The 22564-nt window shown below is 33.0% G+C and overlaps 6 protein-coding genes across 7 annotated transcripts; 4 read left to right on the top strand and 2 right to left on the bottom strand.

Moving 5' to 3' along the window:
* The first annotated feature begins 1301 nt into the window (after positions 1 to 1301).
* Positions 1302 to 2923, top strand: LOC111020734 (ENTH/VHS family protein). Its single transcript, XM_022297491.2, has 4 exons — positions 1302 to 1584; positions 1882 to 2004; positions 2123 to 2284; positions 2383 to 2923. Exons 1-4 carry the CDS (start codon positions 1487 to 1489, stop codon positions 2921 to 2923), a joined length of 924 nt encoding a protein of 307 aa, XP_022153183.1. The 5' UTR covers positions 1302 to 1486.
* A 317-nt stretch (positions 2924 to 3240) lies between these two features.
* LOC111020745 (large ribosomal subunit protein eL14y) lies at positions 3241 to 5066 on the bottom strand. Its single transcript, XM_022297499.2, has 5 exons — positions 4921 to 5066; positions 4738 to 4839; positions 3950 to 4079; positions 3740 to 3852; positions 3241 to 3519 (listed from the first exon to the last, which is right to left on the bottom strand). The coding sequence occupies exons 1-5, from the start codon at positions 4921 to 4923 to the stop codon at positions 3466 to 3468; spliced, it is 402 nt and encodes a 133-aa protein (XP_022153191.1). The 5' UTR covers positions 4924 to 5066; the 3' UTR covers positions 3241 to 3465.
* A 1375-nt stretch (positions 5067 to 6441) lies between these two features.
* Positions 6442 to 8482, bottom strand: LOC111013430 (large ribosomal subunit protein eL14y). Its single transcript, XM_022287871.2, has 5 exons — positions 8325 to 8482; positions 8094 to 8195; positions 7154 to 7283; positions 6924 to 7036; positions 6442 to 6749 (listed from the first exon to the last, which is right to left on the bottom strand). Exons 1-5 carry the CDS (start codon positions 8325 to 8327, stop codon positions 6696 to 6698), a joined length of 402 nt encoding a protein of 133 aa, XP_022143563.1. The 5' UTR covers positions 8328 to 8482; the 3' UTR covers positions 6442 to 6695.
* A 3316-nt stretch (positions 8483 to 11798) lies between these two features.
* LOC111019587 (uncharacterized) lies at positions 11799 to 12617 on the top strand. The gene is made up of 2 exons (XM_022295983.2): positions 11799 to 12029; positions 12179 to 12617. Exons 1-2 carry the CDS (start codon positions 11910 to 11912, stop codon positions 12395 to 12397), a joined length of 339 nt encoding a protein of 112 aa, XP_022151675.1. The 5' UTR covers positions 11799 to 11909; the 3' UTR covers positions 12398 to 12617.
* A 3345-nt stretch (positions 12618 to 15962) lies between these two features.
* Positions 15963 to 19824, top strand: GLTP1 (glycolipid transfer protein 1). 2 transcript variants are annotated; one of them, XM_022291182.2, is made up of 7 exons: positions 15963 to 16165; positions 16588 to 16717; positions 17051 to 17106; positions 17606 to 17736; positions 18315 to 18450; positions 18955 to 19086; positions 19514 to 19824. In XM_022291182.2, the coding sequence occupies exons 2-7, from the start codon at positions 16600 to 16602 to the stop codon at positions 19547 to 19549; spliced, it is 609 nt and encodes a 202-aa protein (XP_022146874.2). In that variant the 5' UTR covers positions 15963 to 16165; positions 16588 to 16599; the 3' UTR covers positions 19550 to 19824. The 2 variants fall into 2 exon arrangements, with proteins under 2 accessions (XP_022146874.2, XP_022146866.2); XM_022291174.2 differs by having other exon boundaries at positions 15964 to 16165; positions 16591 to 16717.
* Positions 19825 to 20485: 661 nt separating this feature from the next.
* Positions 20486 to 22548, top strand: LOC111015951 (uncharacterized). Its single transcript, XM_022291163.2, has 5 exons — positions 20486 to 20890; positions 20990 to 21157; positions 21246 to 21355; positions 21465 to 21564; positions 21943 to 22548. The coding sequence occupies exons 2-5, from the start codon at positions 21100 to 21102 to the stop codon at positions 22317 to 22319; spliced, it is 645 nt and encodes a 214-aa protein (XP_022146855.1). The 5' UTR covers positions 20486 to 20890; positions 20990 to 21099; the 3' UTR covers positions 22320 to 22548.
* The last annotated feature ends 16 nt before the right edge of the window (positions 22549 to 22564 follow it).

The raw sequence follows: 22564 nt of genomic DNA on the forward strand, positions 1-22564 counted from the left end.
TTTATGTAATTTTTTGTTACTTAATTTCCTTCGATGGCCACTTTTGGAAAGGATGAAGAATTGAACGTTCAACTCCTAGAGAAGGAGTAAGGGACCTTGATATCACACATCTTCTAGTCGAATTTGGGTCCAATATTGATAAAATAAACATAAATTTGCATAAATGACATGCATATAGTTTAGTAATAGCAAAATTTTTTTAATTAAACTACACATGTACTATGAAACTATTCAGTAGCTCGTTTTAAAGTTGTGCACGAAATTAACAAGTAACATGCACAACTCATATTCAAGTGAGATTCTCATTCTGAACCTAATGTTTAATAACATGCCAAAATAATAAAACAATGATATTAAAGAAAATATTGTTTCTAAATTTCATATCGACCAAAATTTCACTTCCCTGAATTATATTTTTTATTGTAGATTTACATTTCCTTATAAGGATAATAGAATTTAAAAAACGTAAAGTTGCATGTACGAGAAATAGTAAAATAATACATAAAATTTGGTGCATGTCATAAATATACATTTCTTCAAATTTATTAATTGTAAATTCTTTAAAACTATGAATAGTTTTTTCAGTGCAAAGGAACTTTTGCAGTAGAGATCTCTTGTGATAAACTAGTCATTCATTAATTTTGAAACTTTGACCCGTTAAATTAAGCATATTTCATGGTTAAGACACCTATCTCCCATTCCACCATTTATTATTTTGGAAAAAAAAATAAAAATATATGTATGAAAATATCATTTGATAAATATAAACCAATGAATCCGAGCATAGCTCAACATTTAAGTTACTATATAATTAACTTCTTTAGAGTCGGAAAAATTCAATCCCTTACATTTTCCATTTGTTATATTTAAAAAAGTCCTATAATCCTGGACTAAAGAGATTATAAATATCATTTCCGCTGAATCAATAATCTTTAAAGTCACCTATTAATGTAATGTGAGTTTCAATAAATCTTCTTGCTTAATTTTTGCTTAATTTTTTGAAGTGTCAGAGGGTACCTCCAACCTCAAGAATGGTAACAAGATCTTTAACCACTGCTCGAATTGATTCGACTTTGGAATCTATAAAATAACATCTATGCCATTGTGTATTCTAATTAGTAGATTTATTAAAAAAATGAAAGGTAAAGTTATGGCTAAAATACTTGGGAGGCTCTTACGATATGTTTAGATATTTTTACCAATAAGAACTAAATTGTAGAAGTTCACTTCAATTTGGATGGTCTCTCTTTTTCACCTAAATATAGATAGAGAGAGAGAGAGAGAGAGATTGGGGACTAAAACAAGTCAAAATTCTATTATTAGATAATCTTTGGATCAATTTTATGACCTACAGTCAAGGGTGCCCATAGAATAATAACTCTTATATATAATCCACACATTGACATGTTTTCTTTTGCAACAACTGAGAAAGGTTTTGAAATAATAGTTTGAAGATTGGTTTCTAATTTTGGAGTTTGATTGAAGAATGTCCCTAGACCAGTTCAAGAAGCAAGCATCTTCTTTCCTGCATGAGAGATTCAAAGTTGCAAGGCTGGTCTTCACTGATGTTACCCAGGCAGAACTGTAAGCCCTTTTCTCATTCTTGTCGATACATATTTTTGACATACAAAGAAATTTATCCTCCAAAACTTTACATAAATGTTCGTTTGATTGCGTAATACCGTAACATCAAAAAAAAATCGTACATTGACTTGATCATCGACGGGACAAAAACTATCATTAATTCAAACCATAGTGACTACCACCCACCCATGAATATTTCAACATCGATGCAAAATGCATCAGGGTGATTCAAAAACCCGTAGTTGTAAAAATAATATATAATTTGAAATTAGTCCTTTTTTTGCCTCTGTTCTCAAGGTTGGCAGAGGAAGCAACAAACAAAGATCCAGGCAGCCCTGATGCTAAAACAATGACAACAATAGCTGAGGCGTCCTTTGAGGTTGATGATTATTGGAGAATTGTTGATGTCCTTCACAATAGGTAAGTTAAGTTGACACAATTAACATCAAGAGAATCATGACTTCAAGTAATACAAATTACAGAGGCTGATTAGTTAACTGTATCTTAAGATCTCACCTTTGTTGGCTGCAAACTTCAGGCTGCATAGCATTGAGTGGAAGGAATGGAAACAATCCTACAAATCAATGGTTCTTCTCGAGTTCTTGTTAACCCATGGACCAGAAGAGTTTGCAGATGAATTCAAGAGTGATTCATATATCATCCAAGAACTTGGAACTTTTAAACATATAGATGAAAGGGGGTAAAATACTTTTATTCAAATCAAAGATGCACATACTACGTCATCAGTACAAAGTACAATTTTCTTGAGCAATAATTTATTTTCTAATGATATGATAGGTTAAACTGGGGTGAAATCATGCAGAAAAAGTCACAAAAGATATTACAACTTCTGAAAGGAGGGCAGACTTTAAAAGAATCACGATTGAGGGCTCTGAAAATAACAAGAGAAATTCAAGGGTTTGGAAGTAGTTCATCACCTTCATCGTCATCATCAACGTTATCACCCAACTATTCGCCCAACTTTTCACCCAACTTTTCATTTGGAACATCAAGAACTTCATCATTCGGTTCATACTCTACCATGAGTCCCACATGGAGTGATTTACAAGAGGAAAACAAATTCGAAAAATCACCATTACCAAATGACAGCCATAAGTGGGAAGGAGTGGGGAATGAGATCAACTCTCCTGTAGACAAAAAGTCCCACCTTTGGGACCGCCCCACAATTGAAGAGGATGATTGTCTACTTGAACCTGTGGATGATGAAGAGAAACCAGCAAGTTTTCTAAGTGGAGTTTGCTCAAAGCTCGTGGCTTTGAGCCCTACCCGTCCAGAGAGAGCAGGATTTAGAAAAGCTTCTGATAAAAGTGAGGAATGACCGAATGAAGATAAAAAGTGTTTGTTACTGCATTAAGATTTGGTTGGCAACCATATATTCTAAAACAAGGAATCCTTTGTAGGGGATACTTCTGTTAGAAAAGGTTAAAGCAAATGAAGCTGGCTAAGCCACAACGCCATGCTTGAATCATTACTTAGGAGTACCAATGATAAACAATATTGTATTCTGTAGCACAGCAACTGTTTCTAATACTTCATCAATGCATTGGCACTCGAGGGATGCCAGACTTAAAATTCAGAAAAACAAATAGGAAACAAAAACCATATCCAGTGGCACAGAAATCTAAGTTTGACAGATGAGCAGAGAAACATCAGCACTCGGCAGATTCAGATAAATACTTAATTTGAGTAATGTGGGCAGATCGTGAAAATTCAAGTAAAAACTCACTACAATCCACGTCCAGAATTCCATACACTTCAAAACATTCCCAAACTCCAAATGGCTTGGGAAATAAAGGGATAACGATCCAAAACTGATTACTTAAATTGATAACAAAATTAGAGGCTAAAGAAATGCACTTCCTAAGATTCACTCTTTTTAAGCTTCGCAAGCTCTTGCCTCACCAATCCAGCTTTCTGCCAAAATTTTAAAAAAATATAAATAAATAAAAACTCGGTCCATAAGCAGTTAGTTGTTAAGTATCAAGCATGCAAAAGAAACAATAGAACGTTTCTTATAAATTGTAAAGTAAAATGAACCTTCTTTGGGAACTCTTAAGTCTTATCCGCATGGATGCATAAGAAAAAGGTCAAAAACATATGAGTAACGAGAGAAAGTACATATTGTATCACTGACCTTTATCTTAGCCAACATTAGCTTGAACCTATCAAAATCATTAAGTGCTGCCCTTCTTTTCTTAACGAGTAGTTTTCTCCCCCAAGAGCTATCCTCCCACTTTTTCTGAACATCTGACGGTAAAACAACAGGTTCAAGCAAAAAATAGAACAGCAGAGGGTGGGAGCGGGGATAGGTATTTGAAAGTGAAAATTAAGTTAAAAAGCGTACCAGCAGCCTTCATAGCTTCAATGAGTTCCTTCTTCCTGGGGACCCTCTTAATGTCAATTTTAAAGTCAGTAAGAGAAAGTCTCTTAAAGTTCATTTGAGATCTGACCATATCAGGAGCATCCACCAAAGCCTGTATATGGTAGCATTAAAAAAATAAAATGAGCAACTAATCAGGTCCCAAAGAAACTAAAACTAAGACGCTAGCATATGAAAACAAATATATATATATATATATATATATATATATATACACACACAAAATTAACAACAAACTCTGAACACAGAAAAAAAAAAAAAGGATATTGTAGAATCGCATTCGATTGGGTAAAAAAGAAAAGCATAGTTCCATGAGACTGCAAGAATCAACGTCTCACAAATATCCGGTGTGACATTTATATATATATCAGCATTTGGAAATTCATGGAAAGTACTAGATACAGTTAAAATCATGTGATCTCACAAGACCACAACCACAAATCTGAACTATCCCCCGAACATTCCTTTTGGCCGGGGAGGATCAGTCAAAGAAAAATAGTTGAAGCTAACAATTTATCAAGTACAACTTGCATCCTCCATGAACGAGCATGAGCTACTCCATGAACGCGAAGCTTTATATCATGACTCAAACATCAAATTCAGTATAAACGAGTCCCTGAAAACTAGGATTGAGGAAGCAGAGAGCTCCATTTTCCGTGGCTTTCAGATGACCAAGAGGATTGGAACGACGTAAAACTGAAAACTAGTCGTCGTCGTCGTTAAAAATAACAAGATGGATCAAAAAAACATACTCTGTTCTGGTCAATAACATCCACAATGACGACAAGCTTTCCGTAGTCTTCGCCATAGTTGACGAGAGCGACCCTGCCGATCTCAACGTACCTTTTGAACGGCTACAGAACAAATAAAAGAACACATAATTTCAGAAACAACCATAATCTGCAGATATGTGGTGAGGAAGAGAGAATGCTCACCATCTTCAGAGGGGCGAGACGAAGAAAGAAGATTATACAGTGCGAATGTGTATACTATTACTAGGGTTTTTCTTTTTATTCTCTTGTAGATCCAAATAATCCTTTAGATGACAAAACCCAACTGTTTATAACTTCTAAAATTACGATTTTAGGCCCCGGCCCCCGTCCGCACTCTCCACTTTAGTTTCGAGTTTGACTACTGATTCATCCCTTTTATTTTACAATTTAAAAACCTCTTAATTATTCTTATATATAATTCTGTTAAATAAAATTTTGTTCTTTAGTTCATTTCTTGAATAATTTAAGTTCAAGTTTATATTTCAAAAAATAATTTAAGTTCATATTTTCGTTGCAATTTTTTTATTTAAAAATTCATACAAATTTTTTATATTTGTTATTAATTAAATATATTTTATGTTTAACAGACCATATAATACTAGTATACTATTTATTTATATAGATTACAATGTAAAAAAATCAAATAAAACCTTCTAAAATAATGGTTAAGTTACAAGATTTTTTTAGTACAAATGGGAGGGATTTGAACTCGTGACGATTTTTTGTGCCTTTATTTAAATTTTAAAGAATGTCTAATAGGTCATTTCCATATTTTATGTCTAATAAGTCCTAGAATTTTAAAAGTAACTAATAAATCATAAATTTTCAATTTTGTATTAAGGACCTATTCAATATTTTTAAAATTAAGGGATGTATTTAGACATAAATTTATTTATTTATTTATTATAACCCTAAACTTTCAATTTTGTGTCATAGTTCTGTGAATTTAAAAAATATCAAATATCTATCGAGCACTTATCTCAAATTGAAACTTAGTTCACCCATTGGCACTTATCTCAAATTGAAAGTTAAAATCCACTACCTTACACAATGCTATATATATAAAAGTAATTGTCTATCAATTTCATCTCTTTCATTTTCATTTGTATGCCTGCAAATAATTTATTTTGATTTCTAAACATTGTAAGAATTTGTTTCAACTCTTTTTGTCATTGTATCTATAGGGAATTAAAGAGAAATCTTACATCATACGAATTAGATTTGCATTTTCAATAACATGTACAAGTAAATATAAGATTCCTGTTGAATAAATTATAAAAGTTTAACCATAAAGAAGAAATCATTATCCACAAATGAAGGAATAGTAAGGAGAACGACATTTCTGCAAGCAATGTTAAACATCAAATGAGGACTGCCCCCCAGTTGAACATGATGATTGCCATCTTGATCCTGAGGCTAAAGAAGATAAACCAGCAAATTTTCTAACTGGAGTTCGCTCAAAGCTCGTGGCTTTGAGTCCTACCCGTCAACAGAGAGCAAGATTTAGAAGGGAAGAAAAGCTTCAAATAGAAGTGAGGAATGAAGATTGTAAGTGTTTGATATTGCACCAAGATCTGGTAAGCAATCATATATTTCCGAACAAGGTATCAATTGTAGAGGGTATTTTACTTAGCAAATAATAGTTAAGTAAACGAAGCAGACATTCCGAAAAGCATATCCAGAGGCACAAAAATCTGATTTAACATTTAAGCGGAGAAACATCAGCAGATTCAGGTATATACTTTAATTCCACTAATGTTGATGCATTGTGAAAAAGTCAGACACGGTAAAAACTCGCTACACTTGATGTCCAAAATTCCATGCACTCCAGAAAAAATCCCCAACTCCCAAGGGCTCGAGAAGCTGAAGGGATAACAATCCACAGCAGATAAATAAAATTCTGTAACAAAATTTGAAGCTAAAGAAATGGGCTTCTCCTAAGATTCACTCTTTTTCAGTTTCGCAAGCTCTTGCCTCACCAATCCAGCTCTCTGCAAAAAGATAATGCCATGAGTTGCCATGAATCAAGCACGCGAGAGAAACAATAGAATATTTCTGTCAAATGATAAAGTAAAATGAAATTTGAATTGGACATTCATAAGGGTTTGGAACTCTATCAAGTGATAGCTCAAGAGAAAGACAGACTGCAGCACATCATCACTGACCTTTATCTTGGCCAACATTAGCTTGAACCTATCAAAATCATTAAGTGATGCTCTTCTTTTCTTCACGAGCAGTTTTCTCCCCCAAGAGCTATCCTCCCACTTTTTCTGGACATCTGACACGATCAAAACAATGGTTAAGCTTGAAGAAAACAGAAACAATACCGAGGAGGGGAAAGTAGAAAGGAATTGGGTGTTTGAAAGTGGAAATTGGAATGAGCTAAAAAGTCTACCAGCAGCGCTCATAGCTTCAATGAGTTCCTTCTTCCTAGGGACCCTCTTAATGTCAATTTTAATGTCAGTAAGAGAAAGTCTCTTAAAGTTCATTTGTGATCTGACCATATCAGGAGCATCCACCAAAGCCTGCACAGCGCAATACGGTAACATTGATGAAAAAGATTAAGTGACCAACGAATCAAGTATTGAAGAAACCAAAGTCACTGGGAAATGACAATAACAAAAAAATATAAGATTAAAAACAAACTTATGCACGCAGAATAATTCCATTCAGATCCCCTTCTCAGTTTTAGAATCGCATTCAGTTGGGAAGAAAAATAGAATACTTCCCATGAGACAAGCATCAACACCTCGCAAACATCCAACGGGACATATATCCACATTGTAGATTCATGGTAATTGGGAAGTACAAAAAAACAATTAATATCATGTGAGCTCCTTTTTTTGATAAAGATATCATGTGAGCTCCAAACAACCATAAACTTGAACTATCCACGGAACGTCCCTTTTGGTAGGTTGAGGATTAGTCAAAGAAAAATAGTTCAAGCAGACCATCTATAGGCTATAATTTGCATCCTCAACCCCACAAACGATCAATTACAGCTAATCAATAACCTACTCAATGAACGTGAAATTAAATAAGATATGCCGTAGATTACCTCAACAATATCACTTGAAACTTTAAGCTAAGAAGTAATTTTCATAGATGACAAATAGCGAAAATTTATGAGATGTATATGTTTAGACCATGAAGCAAATATCAAATTAATAAGAAATTGATCTATAGTGATGGCGGCATGCATGAAACGAGGAGTAGGGAGATAGAAAAAGCTTCTGCTTTCCGTGGCTCGCTAATATCCAAGAGGATTGAAACAACTTCAAACTAAAATTTAATACTCATCGATAAGAATCACAAGTAATAGCGAGGAGGCATACTCTGTTATGGTCAATGACATCGACAATGACGACGAGCTTTCCGTAGTCTTCGCCGTAGTTGACGAGAGCGACCCTCCCGATCTCAACGTACCTCTTGAACGGCTACAAAACCAATTAAAAAAACACAGAAATCAGGAACAATTCGAAGAACAGAGACTAGAGAAGAAAATTGTACAACCCGCTGTAGATTCGTGGTTGTTAGAAGAAAAAACGAAGGACGGGAATGCTCACCATCTTCAGGCTGTAGGGTTTCTCAGAGAGGGGCGACGAGCCTAGGGTTTTCTCTTCTTCTTTGTAGCGGGTCCAAATAATCCTTCGCTTCCTTCTAAATATTGTTACTTTCTGAAATTACGATTTTAGTCCCTCAATAGTTTTGCTTTTATTCCAGTATTATTTTGTTGATATTTGTACTTGTAATTTAAAACGTTATGGTTTGTGGCCTTCGATTTCCTTTTTTTTTCTTAATTCAATATTACATTATAAATAAAAGAGAAAACAAAGCCAAATTAGTTATACGAATGATATTTCAAATCATACGAGGTATATTATGATTTGGAGTTTTATTTTCATTAATACTGTATTGGACTTTTATTTTCTTTTACTTGGATTGAGCCTCTAAATTTTGTTATTTTTACAAAATTGAAAAGTAGATTTTATATAATATTTTCATGTTGATTGAACTTTTAGTACTTTTACAAATTCTCGTAAAAAAAGGTTTTGCTATTTCTGCAAGTGCCCCTTCATAAGAGAATATATATCATACGCTATTTATTATAATAGAAATGAACGACGACTTCAATGCATAATTCATGGTAGCACATTTTTCACGGTATCTAGATGGGGTTTATGACTTTATGTAGTGAATTATTTATATTTCATTATGGCATAAAGAATAAATTCTCTAATCTAAGATTCTCTCCAGAAAAAAAAATTCTCTATTTTATGTTTGTGAAATGAATTCGGATAGAATCAACATATAACTCTAGCTATTGAGAAGAAAATTTGAATACTATCTTGCTCAAATATGCTGGATAGTAGCCAATTTAGACCATGACACTTAAATATTAAATAGCAAAGCATCACATACTCCGGTATTAGCCCTCTCTTTGTTCCTCTTTATATCTTTGTTCATAAAGGTCCAACATTTTTAAAGTAGGTCGATTTTAAGAACTTTCCCAAAAGAATCAATGATAATATTTAATAACAAAAGAATTATCTAAAACAATCACAACAGTGATTCTAGAGGCTAAATGAAAGGAAAAAACAGTACATAAAATAATGTAATATTCTCCACTCAATTAAGCAATATTATCTGAGTTGAAACTTTAAATATAATTTGTAGGCAAATGCCCTACTTTACCTTTGTTATTGAAATTGGAAAATATTTTTAGAAAGAGGTTCGATACCCATTTAGGACTTTAAAGGAGAAATCCTATATATATTTTTTTTTTGGGAATCGGCGGGAGGAACCTATTGAAAAATGAAAAATGAAATGTTAGTTGTGTATATATAAATTCATAGTATAAATAAAAATACACTATTCCATAAATATTAAAATACATGCTTGGGCGATAGTAATGTTGCATTGTAAAAGACACCTTCTAAACTTAATTTGATGGTAATTAATATTTATCATTAAATAAATCAGAGGGATTGAGTTCAAAACTCTAATCTTAAGGGTTATACTAACAAAACTGTAAAAAACAGTTAGTTGCTGATCTCATTCCCTACAAAATAGGATTTATTTATAAATATTGAGAAAAATTCTAAAAATGTTAGCAATTTGAAGATTCATCCTAACCTAACTTTGAAAATATAAACATGGGATTTGCACACTTTAATTTAGATCTCTTGAATAATGTATCGATGAACCTAAATTCTCTAACCCGACTTGACCCAATTCATCTTGTGTGCACCACTAATTTCACCATTTCAATGTTTTGGGAAACGTCTTAATTAATATAGTAGGTTTTTTGTTGTCAAAACGAGCATAACAATAATTAATATATATCTCCAACCAATAAATTGTAAGTTCGATCTCCTGTTGTTCTAAAAGAGAAAGTACAACTTTTTGTTTAAGTGAGTCCGATCTAGAGATGAAGTAGATGCATTCTATTTTATCAAGGCAAATTTGAAAATGGTGGAATCAGACCACACGCATCCAGCTTTTTTAATATTATTCATTGTGTTCACCTTATTTACCTCTTATTTTTCCTTTTTTTGCAATATATTTTTCAAAAGATATTTTTGAAACAAAGACACAAGTAAAATAATTTAAAAATAGTAGTTTTTTTTCTAAGTGGTATCGAATTCACACCCTCTAAATTAGAAATACATATCAATAAACTAGGCTCGTCTTGACTTCTGCATTATATTTAGTTATAATCTATAGTATATATAAAATGTGGGATGAGGAAAAACTTCTATATACCATTTTTGCCCTCTCATTATAACTCTCTTCACTTCTCTTTTGATGACAATTATGTCATTTAAATACAAATTTTCTCTTTCTCAATTTATCCCTTCTCTCTATCACGTTCTCATCCCTCTAAATTCCCCTATTTTCTCTTACTAATCTTCTCTCTCTTAATTATTCTTTCGTTAACTTTATTTTTCTCATTGATTTTTTTTAACTCCTTTCATCTACCACATACCCTCCCCCAATCATTTCATCTTCCTAACCCCCTTCCAATTATCATTTCATCTTCCTAATCCCCTTTCAATCCATATATAAATATGTGTCCTCTCTTTCTCATGCCAACCAATAATCAAGAGGTGGTGGATGAAACAAAGTGGAAAATTTTCCAAGTGGTGAGAAGGTATGAAAATTACTCTCTTGCTTTAGCAACGACAACAACAATGCATATATGGGTGATCGAGAGGAGAATTGATAGTGAAGAGAAATCAAATTAAAGCTGAGTTGATGACATCAGTTCACCTTCCCCAAATATATCATTGTTCAGATTGAAAGAAATTCTAGAGTACGATGTGTCGAGATAGTGGTCGATGGAATCGGGATAAAGCAAAATTCGATTATTCTCATAATTTGGATAATAAGAATGCTTATGAGTTTGATTTTTATTTATTTACTTTTTAAACTGATTCTTTTGATTTATATATGTGAAATGTTGTAATTATCTTTACAAAGTTAGGGCAAACAAACAAGTTTTATCCCTCTCAATATCATCAGGTTGGACCTTTTAAGGTTTACTCTTTCTCTCACTCTTACCTTTCTTTTTCATTCTAGACAAACTCAATGATTTAACGTCACACAATTTAACAAAGATAAAATGTAAGATAATAATTTATAATCAAGAAAATTATAGGTAAATTAAAAACGTTCATTCATTAAAAAAAAAACTTGCACGTTGGTGCTTTTTCATCTTTCTTACACTTCAAATTTGTACTTACTTTTCATGCTAATCTTTCATCATCTTCTTGTATTACAACAATAGCATACCTTGAATTTATATTTATATATAATCACTTTCTTTCTTTAAAATGATAATATTATAAACTTAAAAAACACTATTTATTTTAATTTAATTTAGAACTACAAAATTCTACGTGCGCACGAGTTTCTTACTAGTATATATAAAAGCATTAGAAATAGAATATTGATAATGGAGGAATCTCATGTCATTTGATTTCCCACTTGTTATTTCGCTTTTTTCTTCTCATGTCGTCCAAATAAACCTGAATTTACTAATTAATAGACACATTGCCATTTTTCTTCCTATAAAGCCAAGAGCTTCCCTTTCTCCCAATGCCCATATACGATTACAAACTTTATTGTGAATTGAAGCAGCAGCAGCCATGGGAGGGAGCGAGCAGCTGGACATTAGCCTCAAGGACCTGTCTTTGAAGCTCCACGAGTTCGCCAAGGCCAGGAATTGGGAGAAGTATCACAGCCCTAGAAACCTTCTCCTTGCTATGGTAACTCTTTCCATTCCACGTTACAAATTTAACCTTACATAATCATATTTACCCAAACAACCAAGATGGTTGTCACGTACGTGAGATTAATTAGTCGAAGTGTGCAAAAATGAACTTGACGAGGGTGTTATGAATTAATGATTATGTAGGTAGGAGAAGTAGGGGAGCTATCAGAAATATTCCAATGGAGAGGGGAGGTGGAGAAAGGGCTGCCAGATTGGGAGGAATCAGAAAAGGAGCATCTTGGGGAAGAACTTTCTGATGTGTTACTCTATCTTATCAGATTGGCTGATATTTGTGGAATCAACTTATCTGATGCTGCTGCCAAGAAGCTTGTTAAGAACTCCATCAAATACCCACCCCAATAACTCCTTTAATTTTACACCATTCCATGAATATTTAAGTGTTTACCTGTGTGCGCTATCTTTTCTAAAAGAAAAATGCAAAAGAAAGATATATATTTTTTATATTTTTCAAAAGATTGAAAATATCAAATTTTTATGAGTGATAAGCACAAAGATAGTTGCTAAACGGTAAATTGAGTTTTGTATTTGAGCTTTGAAATAACACTTCCAATTTCTAAGTCCACATCTTTGGTCTGATCATTGTTTTCTTTTCCTTTCTACATGTATTTGATACAACTTTTAGATCATTCGTATTTTTTAGTAGAGTAAAATTACTTCTTAATAATAATTTCTAGGGAATATATAGCCTTGATTATAAATTCTTTTCGGATGAGTTGTAACTTAGTCGTTTTTGTTATATCTCTCGACAGTTATAGTTGACTCTTTCATATCGTCAAAAAATAATTTTCAAAAGTATTTTAAAGTACTTTTGAAAGGATTCTTTAATTATCACGATATGTCTAATATATAAACTTGGTTAATATTATCAACCTTTCGTTTAGAATCATATGATTCTTCTTAAGTTGCATACCAAACAAAAATGTGCAACATGGATATATAGTGTGCGCAGAATATGATGCCTGCAGAAAGTAATCACAGGTAAGAAAAATAAAAGAAAAAAGAGAGAAGATCTTTTTCACACAATTCTTAGATAGTTGTCTAAAAAAATAATAATAATAATCTGATTTTAGTTTTTTTCAATGCATGAAACTAATTATTTAATATATATATATATATATATATGTTGAACATTTCATCTAATAGGGGTGGAGATTCAAATTTGCTATAGAGATAAAAAAATATGGTAGGTGATATAAAAAAAAAAGATAGATAATTTTCTTTTAGTTGATTAAGTGAGAATGAGATTTCGAATCACCAATTTTGTGGGTGATGATACATATCTTCTAGTTTATTTTCTCTTTAATAAATCTGTTGGCCAAAGTGAGTATATTTGTAATTGACATATATTTACAATCAGAAGGTTGTAAAGTTCAATCTCCACCCATCCACACACCCACCCATATGTTGTACTCAAATAAATAAAAAAAGGAAATGAAATATTTTTATTCTTATTCTCGATTAAAGAAGAATCGTTTTTTCTGTCATAAGCTACACTGGTTCCTAACTTTTGTATTCTTAGGAATATAATTCTCAATCCCTTATTTCCATCTCCCCACCATTCAAAATTTTTGTTTTCTTTTTCACTTTATTTCATAACTACTTTTCTTATTGGAAAACAATACTATCTACTTTAATTTCTTGTGGTCCTCTCCAAATACAGTTTGATTCCAACTTGAGTTGGCCCAAATTATGTGTGCACTGTATAAATTTACTTTAATCATGGTCAAGTCATCTTGTTTTATCGGAAATTCGATCCTTCAACTCCATATTTGTTGTACTAAAAAAAGTTTAAATATACTTTTAAAGTTGACAATAATTCAAATCACAACGTTTGGAAAGGAAGATATTAAGATTGCAAAGAAAATTTCACATCGACTAAGAAAATAAGAGATCTATAAGTATAGTAAACTTTTTAAGTGAAACAAAAAATAAAGTCACAAGAATTATTACTAAAGTGGACAATAGTTTAAAACTAAGACTTGAGACTTGAGTGAAGACACCAAAAAGATAAAACAAAATTGTGGATGAATTTCTAAATCCGCTAAAAAGCACTTCAAATAAAGTTTCATATAATTTACTTGGTTAAGATATATATGAATATTCAACCAACCAGCAGCACCCCTATGTTGTACAATAGAGAAAATATATTTAATCTCACTCTCTTATGTTAAATATATTCATTAATAACTTAGATTTAAATTTTTTAGAAGTGAGAGATCGAACTAACCATTTCTTGGTTGGAGATATATGTTAATTATCATCCAACTTAGATCGGCTTAAATTTTTTTTTTTTTTAAACACGTTTATTGAATAAAATACTACAACCAGGCGAGGGAGTAATGATTTTATTCGACGTAATTAAAATGAAAATTTAGTCGGTTTGTCGGTCGGTCAAGTCTCGAGAGAGAGAGATGCAACGTAATGTAACGCGTAGTGGGCATAACGTTGCGTACTTACCGGGCGGGCCAACGCATGACTGATGGACCCACTGGCCACTTCTTCATAACTTCCCAAGCTAGTGTAACCGGCTCTACCCGTTGCCGTCGCATTAGTTTTACTCTCACCTTTTCTATTAATTCGAGGATGTAAAGAGGATAGAATTATTTGGTTCGTAGAGTTTTCGTTTTCTTGTTTCTCCTTTTTTTAATTGAAAAAGGGGTAAAATTACATAGTTTCAATATTTATGGATTCAATAATTTTAAAATTATATTTTTATTTATATTTTAAAATAAAAACGAGAATAAAAAAAATTTATTTTCATTATTTTCAAAATAGTTATACAATTTTGATAATATTTCTAAAAAAACGAAAAATAAATAACATAAATAATTGCAAGTGCTCATGCTTATTTATTAAAATTTGAAATGGGCGTAAATCAAATTTTCACCTTTATATTTTGACCTTAATTTTAAATTTAGTCTTTTAATATTCCTTAAAAATTTATAAAAACTTTTTATTGGGATATTTATCCACCAATTAATATTTTGTTGTTATGATATTAATCTATACCAACCTGAGTGCTCAAGGTAATTACTATTTTGAGATTTAGACGTATAATTGAATTTATATGAATTAGCTTGCCTATCAACTATTAAGACAATTTATAAATAACATAGTAAACTATTGTGTAAATGCTAAAATAATGGAGCTTAGATATAAAATATTAAACATAAAATTAAAAATCTAATGTTCAATATAATTTTAAAATTAGATAAATTTTGCAGTTGGAATTGACATATACCTCCAAATTGTGAATTCGATCTTTCATCTCCATATATCGTATTCAAAATTAAAAGAGAGAGAGAGATAAATTTTACTATATATATATATTTTAAATATAACATAAATTTGACTTTTCTTAATATGTTTTATGTTCCATTTTGTAGGATAGATGTATATTACTAATAGTCATTGATATCACTGTATAAATGTTTATCAATGTCTATTGATATATCACTAGACATGCGAACTTGCATCAAATTTGCTATACTTTGGGACAATTATTGATATGAGTTCAAACGTGAATTTATTTATTGTTCAACGATTATAATTATACAAAAGTGGATATAGTTCAGTGGTGATTAGTATATACCTCAAACCAAGAGATTGGTCTTTTATCCAATAGCATAAACTCGTATTTGGTGAATTTTAACATCCATTTAAATTATGATATTTTTATAAAAATTGAATTTTTTGATATATTATAAAATACATATTTATTTTATGCTATTTAATATAGGATTTAGTAGACACAAACCAGATATTTCACGACCATTTGTTTGCCCTTAGGAATGACGAAACTTGTAATTTAATATTCAAAAATAAAAACTTAATTTGCCATTTTACTTCTATACATTTTTATTCGAAGAATAATAAGAAGAAAAAGAAGAAGGAAAAAAAAAAAAAAGTAGAGATTCTAGTCTCGCGTCGTAAACACCACCCCTAAAATTAGAAGAGAGAGATTCCCAAAACTTCTGTTACTACTCGAATCCCACAATTTCAGATATCTTCCCCTCTCTCCCGTCTTGATCTTTACAATTAAGCTCTCATTTCTTCGATCAGAACTCTCAACGCCGCACAAAACCACAACACAAAGGAGCTTCTCTCACTGTAAGTTCAGATTTCTCTACTTCATCTGTCGAGTTCTTCGTTGCACTTGCTTCTGTGCGGCTGTACGCTGTGATCTGATTAAATTCTCTATTGATCTCATTTCCTCCCTATGTTCTTCTGTTTATTTTCGTTTCCGACAAAAGGTTAAATTAATTGAAGGAAGTTCATATCGTATGAGCAAATGGACTTTCAGCTTAACTCAAGTAGACTGCCTTGATGCCGATGAACAGCATTTCTATTTATTTATTTATATTATTATTGATATTACTCTGCGCATTACGGCCATGTTGAATTCCTTCTGTTTTTTCGGTCTTGATGAGAAGAGCGATTTTTCTGTCCATCTGAATAAGGAATCGTTTGGAAATTAATAATTTCGAAGTGTTTGATCTCTGTGAGGGATTCACGAACTTGTTTGGATGCAGCAGAACCGACAAATGGAGGCCACTGTGTTCTCCCCTGTCTTGGAAGGAATTCAGCATGTCAAATCTGAAGGAGGGGACATTTTGACCAAGCCTTTCTTGGATGTGTGCAAACATATTTTGCCTGTTATCGGTGCACCTCTCGATCCCTTTTGCTTTTTAACCTTCTAAGTTCTATATAACATTAAGAGACGGTGTTGCTACTATTGTCTAGTTTCCTGGCGTCTGGCGCTTTATCATTGCCTTTTTGGAGTTAGTAGGCTAATATTCCTATGTTGGTGGACTAGTAATTAGATTCGTCTTTTTAAGGTTTCTGCAACCATTGAAGTCATTTGTTTCCATCCTGAATTTGGATCCCTACTGAAACTCAGCATCAATAACTGCAATCTCACACTCAGTTACCACAAACTGATCAGTTTTACAACTTGACATCTTAAAACTAATGTCTCAATTATTTATATTGCAGATAAGTTTGGAGCCGCTATGGCACTTGTTAAAACTGACATTGGAGGTAACATTGTGGTAAGATGCACACATCATAGTCTTTTCACATTCATTGGCGGTTTGAAATAAGTTTGTAAAATATCAATGTCTATGAGGCCCGTTTATGGTAGTCTGTTGTTTGGAAACATTGAATCTTATATGCATTTGCTTACTTAATTTTATGTCTATCTTGTTTTATTTGGTACGCAACTCATCACTATAATTGGACATAGGGCTAGCTAAATTTCTTTTCTTTTTATGAATTTGCCAAATAAGATTCTGAGAGACATAGCTGGAAAAGTAGTGAAAGGAAAAATATATTATATCTAAAAAGATAAAGCATACATCCAGCTTGTGTACATACGTGTGTTTTCTTTTTAGAAAGCCTCAAGTGTTTTCTGCATGCCCAAAAGAGAGACAAAATGCATACCTTTGCTGTCCTCATGTTTATAATATCATATCATGCTTCTGTTTTTGTTATAGTCCATTTAATTCTGTGGGGATTACGTTTTCTTCACCTTATTGTATGTATCTATAGAGATTGGAGGCCAAGTATTCTTCCAACCCATCTGGATTCCTTTACTTGTATAGCTTGGTGAAGCCTGAGATTGAAACTAAAACTGCAAAAGCATCATCCAGTTGCACGAATGGTCTTCTTTGGTTGACAAGGTTTGACAATATCTGTTGTGAATTTGTTGTCTCCTTTGGATTCTGGTGCATCTAGAGATCTACATGTTCAATGTTAATCAAGGAAGTTTTTAGCATAAGTATGTGAAAATTTAAATATGTTCCATGTTCGTCACTAAAGGTTACAGGACTAAAACCTAATTGGTGATGGAAGCCTCTCCATCTTCCATGAGATTCTTTAAAGGAATTATCAAAATGATGCAAAATAATTTGCTATTCACTGAAATAAATGAATGAACTACAGTTTTCCCCAGTCCCCCTCTGGATGTGTATCCTTGCACTTTCTTGGTTATTGCATTGCACCTGTGAGTTAGCATCTTGATCTGATAACTTGTCATTGTGACTCCCTGTACTTATTAATTCAAGCATTGCGTTTTTACTTGCAGCTGGAGTGTAAATCACTGAACCAAATTGCTCTTTTGTCTTTTTCAGAAAAGAATGCATAAATATTTCATTTTAACAACAGAAATATAGTCATCTAAGATAACCCTTCAAATGATTTTGGATCAATTTGATAGACACTTAATTCAATCCTACTTGCATATTATGATCCTGTTCAGAGCATTGGATTTCTTGGTACAACTTTTTTGCAATTTACTGGAGCATCAGGATTGGACAATGGCTCATGCCTGTACAGAATCCTATAGCAAGACCTTGAAGAAATGGCATGGCTGGCTGGCAAGTTCAAGTTTCAGTGTAATACTCTGATGCCCCCATTGATCTATATTTGAAATTCATTGGTATAAGAGATGATTTTTGCTCCAATTTGTTTGTTGCAGCATTTATTTTCACGTTCTTCATTTTCCTTTCACTTAGGCTTTTAATAATTCGATAGTAGAGCTTAAAGATGCACTAGAGTATTCAGTTGAACCCCCATAAGCCTATTCCTACAGTATTATTTCTGGAGTCCGATGGCAATTTCTCGATCTGCCAGCATCTTTTGGGTCTAAAACTCTTTCATCCCTCATGAGCAAGGTGTGATGTATGATTCAACATTGGAAAGTTCACGTCACTTTCAAAAAACAAAATCATGTAGCAAAATATACGAGCTACAGAATCATGGCCTACCGCTTCAAATACATCTATAATGTTTGAACTTTGAACCAACTGAATGTTATTTTATATCGTTAAGCTCAATCCCGGGACTTGGGTTATGAGAAAGTATATGTATGCTATTCTAATTGGATACGGCCATTACAGGTCGCGATGAAGCTTGCTCCGGATCGTAAGAAGTTCATGGATATTATAGCAGGCACCGGCAATGCCGAAGTTGACATAGAGAAGTTTTGTACAAATCTTGCACCTCTCCTCGCGGAGAATCACAAGTTTCTGGTAAGATTCCCCAAATTCCTGAAGTGCTAATTTAAACTTTCAAACTTGATACAACTAGCTTAGTCTTGCTATGTATTAAGCCATGAGAGTAAATAAAATCTGCACACTCATTAATGAATATCAGTCTAATAAATAGACTTAGATCATATTACAGTTACAAATAGAAGTTGAATTATAACAGATCAACCAACTAACTAATATAGGTCTAATAGTATGAGGCTATGCTTTTGTTAACTGAGATTTCTGAGCTTACGGGGATCTTAAATTTAGTTTCGGATTGAATCTCCGAGTCCATGCATTATTTTCCTTGTTCACATCGAATTTTATATGTCATTAGCAATAAACCGATAGATTAAAATGTCTCTGAACTGTCTTAATTTGGTTTGGAAAATGTCTCCGAAATCTGATGAAATACTCTGTTTCACAGGCTAGTGTTGGCATGGACGATCTCAAGGCTTCGTGAGAGGCTGAAAATAGTGTGGCCGTCTCGTTTTATTGTTACTTCCTCCATCCGTTTGTTTGAAATCGCTTTTAAATCCTTCAGTTCAGACATATCTATTAGACATTAATTCTATTTTCTTTGCTTTGATAATCTTATTTTTCAATTTTGCACGTGCCTACGTGTGTCGAATCACAACAAGCTTATCAACATTAATGTCTTAACGGGAATTCTAATCTTGTAAAATCCTCTTGAAATACTTTTGACATTTCTTTATTGGAAAACTTTCTTTATTATCATTCGGGCTGTCTTAATTATTGTCCATATATTCTTTATCGTTGTAATTTTAATAAATACTCTACTTTTCTATGATTAATTATTATTTTGATTACTATGAGAAGCAAGAACTGTGGTAGGATTTGGTTTATGATTTTATAGGAGATCAAGCTTGTTTGTGTTTCTTGGTCTGTTTTTCATATTTTTATAAACGTTTTGAATCATTGGTTAAATCTGAAAAAGAAAAATAGAAATATAATTTGACAATGCTTTTGTCTTTTATTTTTTTACTTTTCTAAATTAAACTAGTGATAACTACTTTTTTTTTATCATCTAACTCATCCAACATGGCTTTAATTTTTAAGTCCTGGTTAAAATTAAACAAAAAGAAGAAAAAGTGTTGTTAAAGCTAATCACAGAGCAAAGAAAATTATTAGTAAATAAGCATGCATATTAAAATTAGAAAAAAGGAATTACTAAATGAGTATCAATTTCTAAAATTTCGTAAGAGTTTTAAAAAATAGATTAAAAAAGAAAAGAACAGAAAAGAGAGATCCATGAATAAACAAGTTTATGTTAAAAATAAGTTTTTTTTTTTTGTTTTTACTGTTTTGGGAAAATCACATTAAAAATAGTTATCTCAATTAAAAATATTTAAAAAGAAGTGTCTGGATCAGAAAGCTCCATCTGGTTTCTGAAGAGCAACGAGCAGAGACCAGGGTGAAGAACCAAAAAAGAATGATAATTAATTAAAAGAAAAAAAAAAGTTGTGACCAAAAATTACAAGAGAAAATATTGCGAAACTGGGTGGCCGTACAGTGTCCTCCCAACCGCTGTTCCCGCGCTTTCACAAAACAGGCATTGAAAACCTCCACTAAGATTAGCTCATGGATCTGCCTTCTCCATTCGGATTTCTACTCACTCCCTCTCTGTAAATTCATCCTGATTATTCGCTTTAGCAATCAGGTTTTGATTGACTGGTCTCCGGCACCGATCTCCCCTCTCCTCTCCGGCCCCCGTCGATCAAAACCTGCTTCTCCCACCTCCTCAATTTCACTTACTTGTAGCTTTCAGAATCATACGGTGAAGGTATTTCTAATTCTCTCTCTTCTTTCTTCAATTGCAATTGTGCGTGCGATATTCAGGTGGTGGAATTATGGAATAATTTTGGGTCATTTTCTCGTGCAGCTTTTCTCTGCATTTGAAGCGCAGGTGTAGGACCATCGATTTTTGCGGTTGGAGTTTTTTTTCTCGAGATCGGGTAGTTAAGTTTTGAGTTTATACTAGCTAATTGAAAAATGGGCACCTCTGTAAAGGGCCTCTTAAAAGGACTAAGATACATTTCACAGATTTTTGGTACGTGTTGTCTGCTTCCTTCTTTTCCCCAATTTATTTCGAGTTCCTCCGCGAGGACATTGATCGATTGGTTGAGAAAAATGTGCAGATGAAAAAGAACCAGAAATGCAGATTGGCCTTCCAACTGACGTTAAGCATGTTGCTCACATTGGATGGGACGGTCCATCTGCTGGTGGTAATCAAAATACACCTAGCTGGGTAAGAATTAACCATAGGGCTGATCCATTTTTCTTTTTCTTTTTAAAATTTTATCTTCTTTTTTGAACATCGATTTGGATTGCGTGGCTGGTCGCAAAATTTTGCACAGATGAACGAGTTCAAATCTTCGCCACGAGCCCAAAACTCAAGCGATTTGGTTAATTCTATTGGGGAACTTGATCTTTCTTCTGCCAATATCCCCGCCCAAGGTATGATTCATCATTTTGAAACTTGTGCATAAATAGACTCTTTCTTTTTTTGCCACGTAATGTCAATCGAGCGTTGTATGGATTCAATATTTTATAGGCACCATTCATTGGTGGCAAACTGTTATAAGTTGACCATTTTACCTTGTTCATGAGTATATAAGGACTATTTACATTCATGTCATAATTATAAATGTTGTTTGGTTCATTGCATTTTGATGACTAAGCAAGATTAACGGGTCGATAACAGGAAAATTTATATTAATAGATGTACTGAATATTTCCGGTTGGTGACTGAGATTTGGTACAAAATGTTAGGTGTTTTTGTATCTTTTAAAACTTGGCAATAGAAGTTGGTAATAGAAGTCATATTTTGTGCAGAGTCTGAAGAGCAAGATGTCCAAAAGGCAGGTCGAGCTCCAAAGTCAAAACGCCAAACTTCAACAGAATCTTCATCCTTAGACTCTTCTTCTACTCGGCGGAACTCTGAGAAGGGTGCCAGACGACAACGCTCATCGTGCCCTCCAGGCGACGCCACTCCCCAGGAAGGTAGTTCTCGAAGTTCAAGGCGTCGTCGTGGTTCAACTGAATCAGGCTCGGAAAATCCCATCCCAAAACACTCGAATCGGAGGAAATCTAAGGGGTCATCTGACGGTGGTGAATCAACAAGATCAACTAAATCATCAAGATCAAGAGACCATTCTCTAACAGACATACCTCTCCCAGCTTTGGAAGCAGTTGACGAAGAGAGGGGATGAGCAGAATTCCAGACAAGGAACGAATATGGCATTCTAGTTGGGCTTGCTGCTTCAAATGATTCCTTGTCCGAATTAAGGACAAGATTTTGTTACCTTGGAGATGATATGATTTTAGCTTCAGTAATCAGTTATAATTTTATTACCAAGAAAGTTGTTTTGTTACATGTACCCAACACTCATTCTTGACAAGAATGTCCCACTTGTAATCTGAATTTTGAATTTCTACTTATTCTGCACCCCTTTTC

This window comes from Momordica charantia, assembly GCF_013281855.1.
Source record: "Momordica charantia cultivar OHB3-1 chromosome 5 unlocalized genomic scaffold, Mcharantia_2.0 BLBB01000005.1, whole genome shotgun sequence".
NCBI classification, from domain to species: domain Eukaryota; kingdom Viridiplantae; phylum Streptophyta; class Magnoliopsida; order Cucurbitales; family Cucurbitaceae; genus Momordica; species Momordica charantia.

What these genes read in the sequence shown, in the direction of transcription:
- GLTP1 (XM_022291182.2), top strand. Translation starts at nt 16,600, where the DNA reads ATGGAGGCCACTGTGTTCTCCCCTGTCTTGGAAGGAATTCAGCATGTC. An exon ending in GGTCTTCTTTGGTTGACAAG is followed by an intron (nt 17,737 to 18,314) that starts GTTTGACAATAT and finishes GATCCTGTTCAG; the next exon opens with AGCATTGGATTTCTTGGTAC. An exon ending in TGGCAAGTTCAAGTTTCAGT is followed by an intron (nt 18,451 to 18,954) that starts GTAATACTCTGA and finishes CGGCCATTACAG; the next exon opens with GTCGCGATGAAGCTTGCTCC.
- LOC111013430 (XM_022287871.2), bottom strand. An exon ending in ATGTCATTGACCATAACAGA is followed by an intron (nt 7,284 to 8,093) that starts GTATGCCTCCTC and finishes TGCGCTGTGCAG; the next exon opens with GCTTTGGTGGATGCTCCTGA. An exon ending in TGAAGCTATGAGCGCTGCTG is followed by an intron (nt 7,037 to 7,153) that starts GTAGACTTTTTA and finishes TGATCGTGTCAG; the next exon opens with ATGTCCAGAAAAAGTGGGAG.
- LOC111020745 (XM_022297499.2), bottom strand. An exon ending in TGAAGCTATGAAGGCTGCTG is followed by an intron (nt 3,853 to 3,949) that starts GTACGCTTTTTA and finishes TTTTACCGTCAG; the next exon opens with ATGTTCAGAAAAAGTGGGAG. An exon ending in TAATGTTGGCTAAGATAAAG is followed by an intron (nt 3,520 to 3,739) that starts GTCAGTGATACA and finishes AAATTTTGGCAG; the next exon opens with AAAGCTGGATTGGTGAGGCA.
- LOC111019587 (XM_022295983.2), top strand. Translation starts at nt 11,910, where the DNA reads ATGGGAGGGAGCGAGCAGCTGGACATTAGCCTCAAGGACCTGTCTTTG. An exon ending in GAAACCTTCTCCTTGCTATG is followed by an intron (nt 12,030 to 12,178) that starts GTAACTCTTTCC and finishes ATGATTATGTAG; the next exon opens with GTAGGAGAAGTAGGGGAGCT.
- LOC111015951 (XM_022291163.2), top strand. Translation starts at nt 21,100, where the DNA reads ATGGGCACCTCTGTAAAGGGCCTCTTAAAAGGACTAAGATACATTTCA. An exon ending in ATCAAAATACACCTAGCTGG is followed by an intron (nt 21,356 to 21,464) that starts GTAAGAATTAAC and finishes AATTTTGCACAG; the next exon opens with ATGAACGAGTTCAAATCTTC. An exon ending in TGCCAATATCCCCGCCCAAG is followed by an intron (nt 21,565 to 21,942) that starts GTATGATTCATC and finishes TATTTTGTGCAG; the next exon opens with AGTCTGAAGAGCAAGATGTC.
- LOC111020734 (XM_022297491.2), top strand. Translation starts at nt 1,487, where the DNA reads ATGTCCCTAGACCAGTTCAAGAAGCAAGCATCTTCTTTCCTGCATGAG. An exon ending in GATGTTACCCAGGCAGAACT is followed by an intron (nt 1,585 to 1,881) that starts GTAAGCCCTTTT and finishes TCTGTTCTCAAG; the next exon opens with GTTGGCAGAGGAAGCAACAA. An exon ending in GTTGATGTCCTTCACAATAG is followed by an intron (nt 2,005 to 2,122) that starts GTAAGTTAAGTT and finishes TGCAAACTTCAG; the next exon opens with GCTGCATAGCATTGAGTGGA.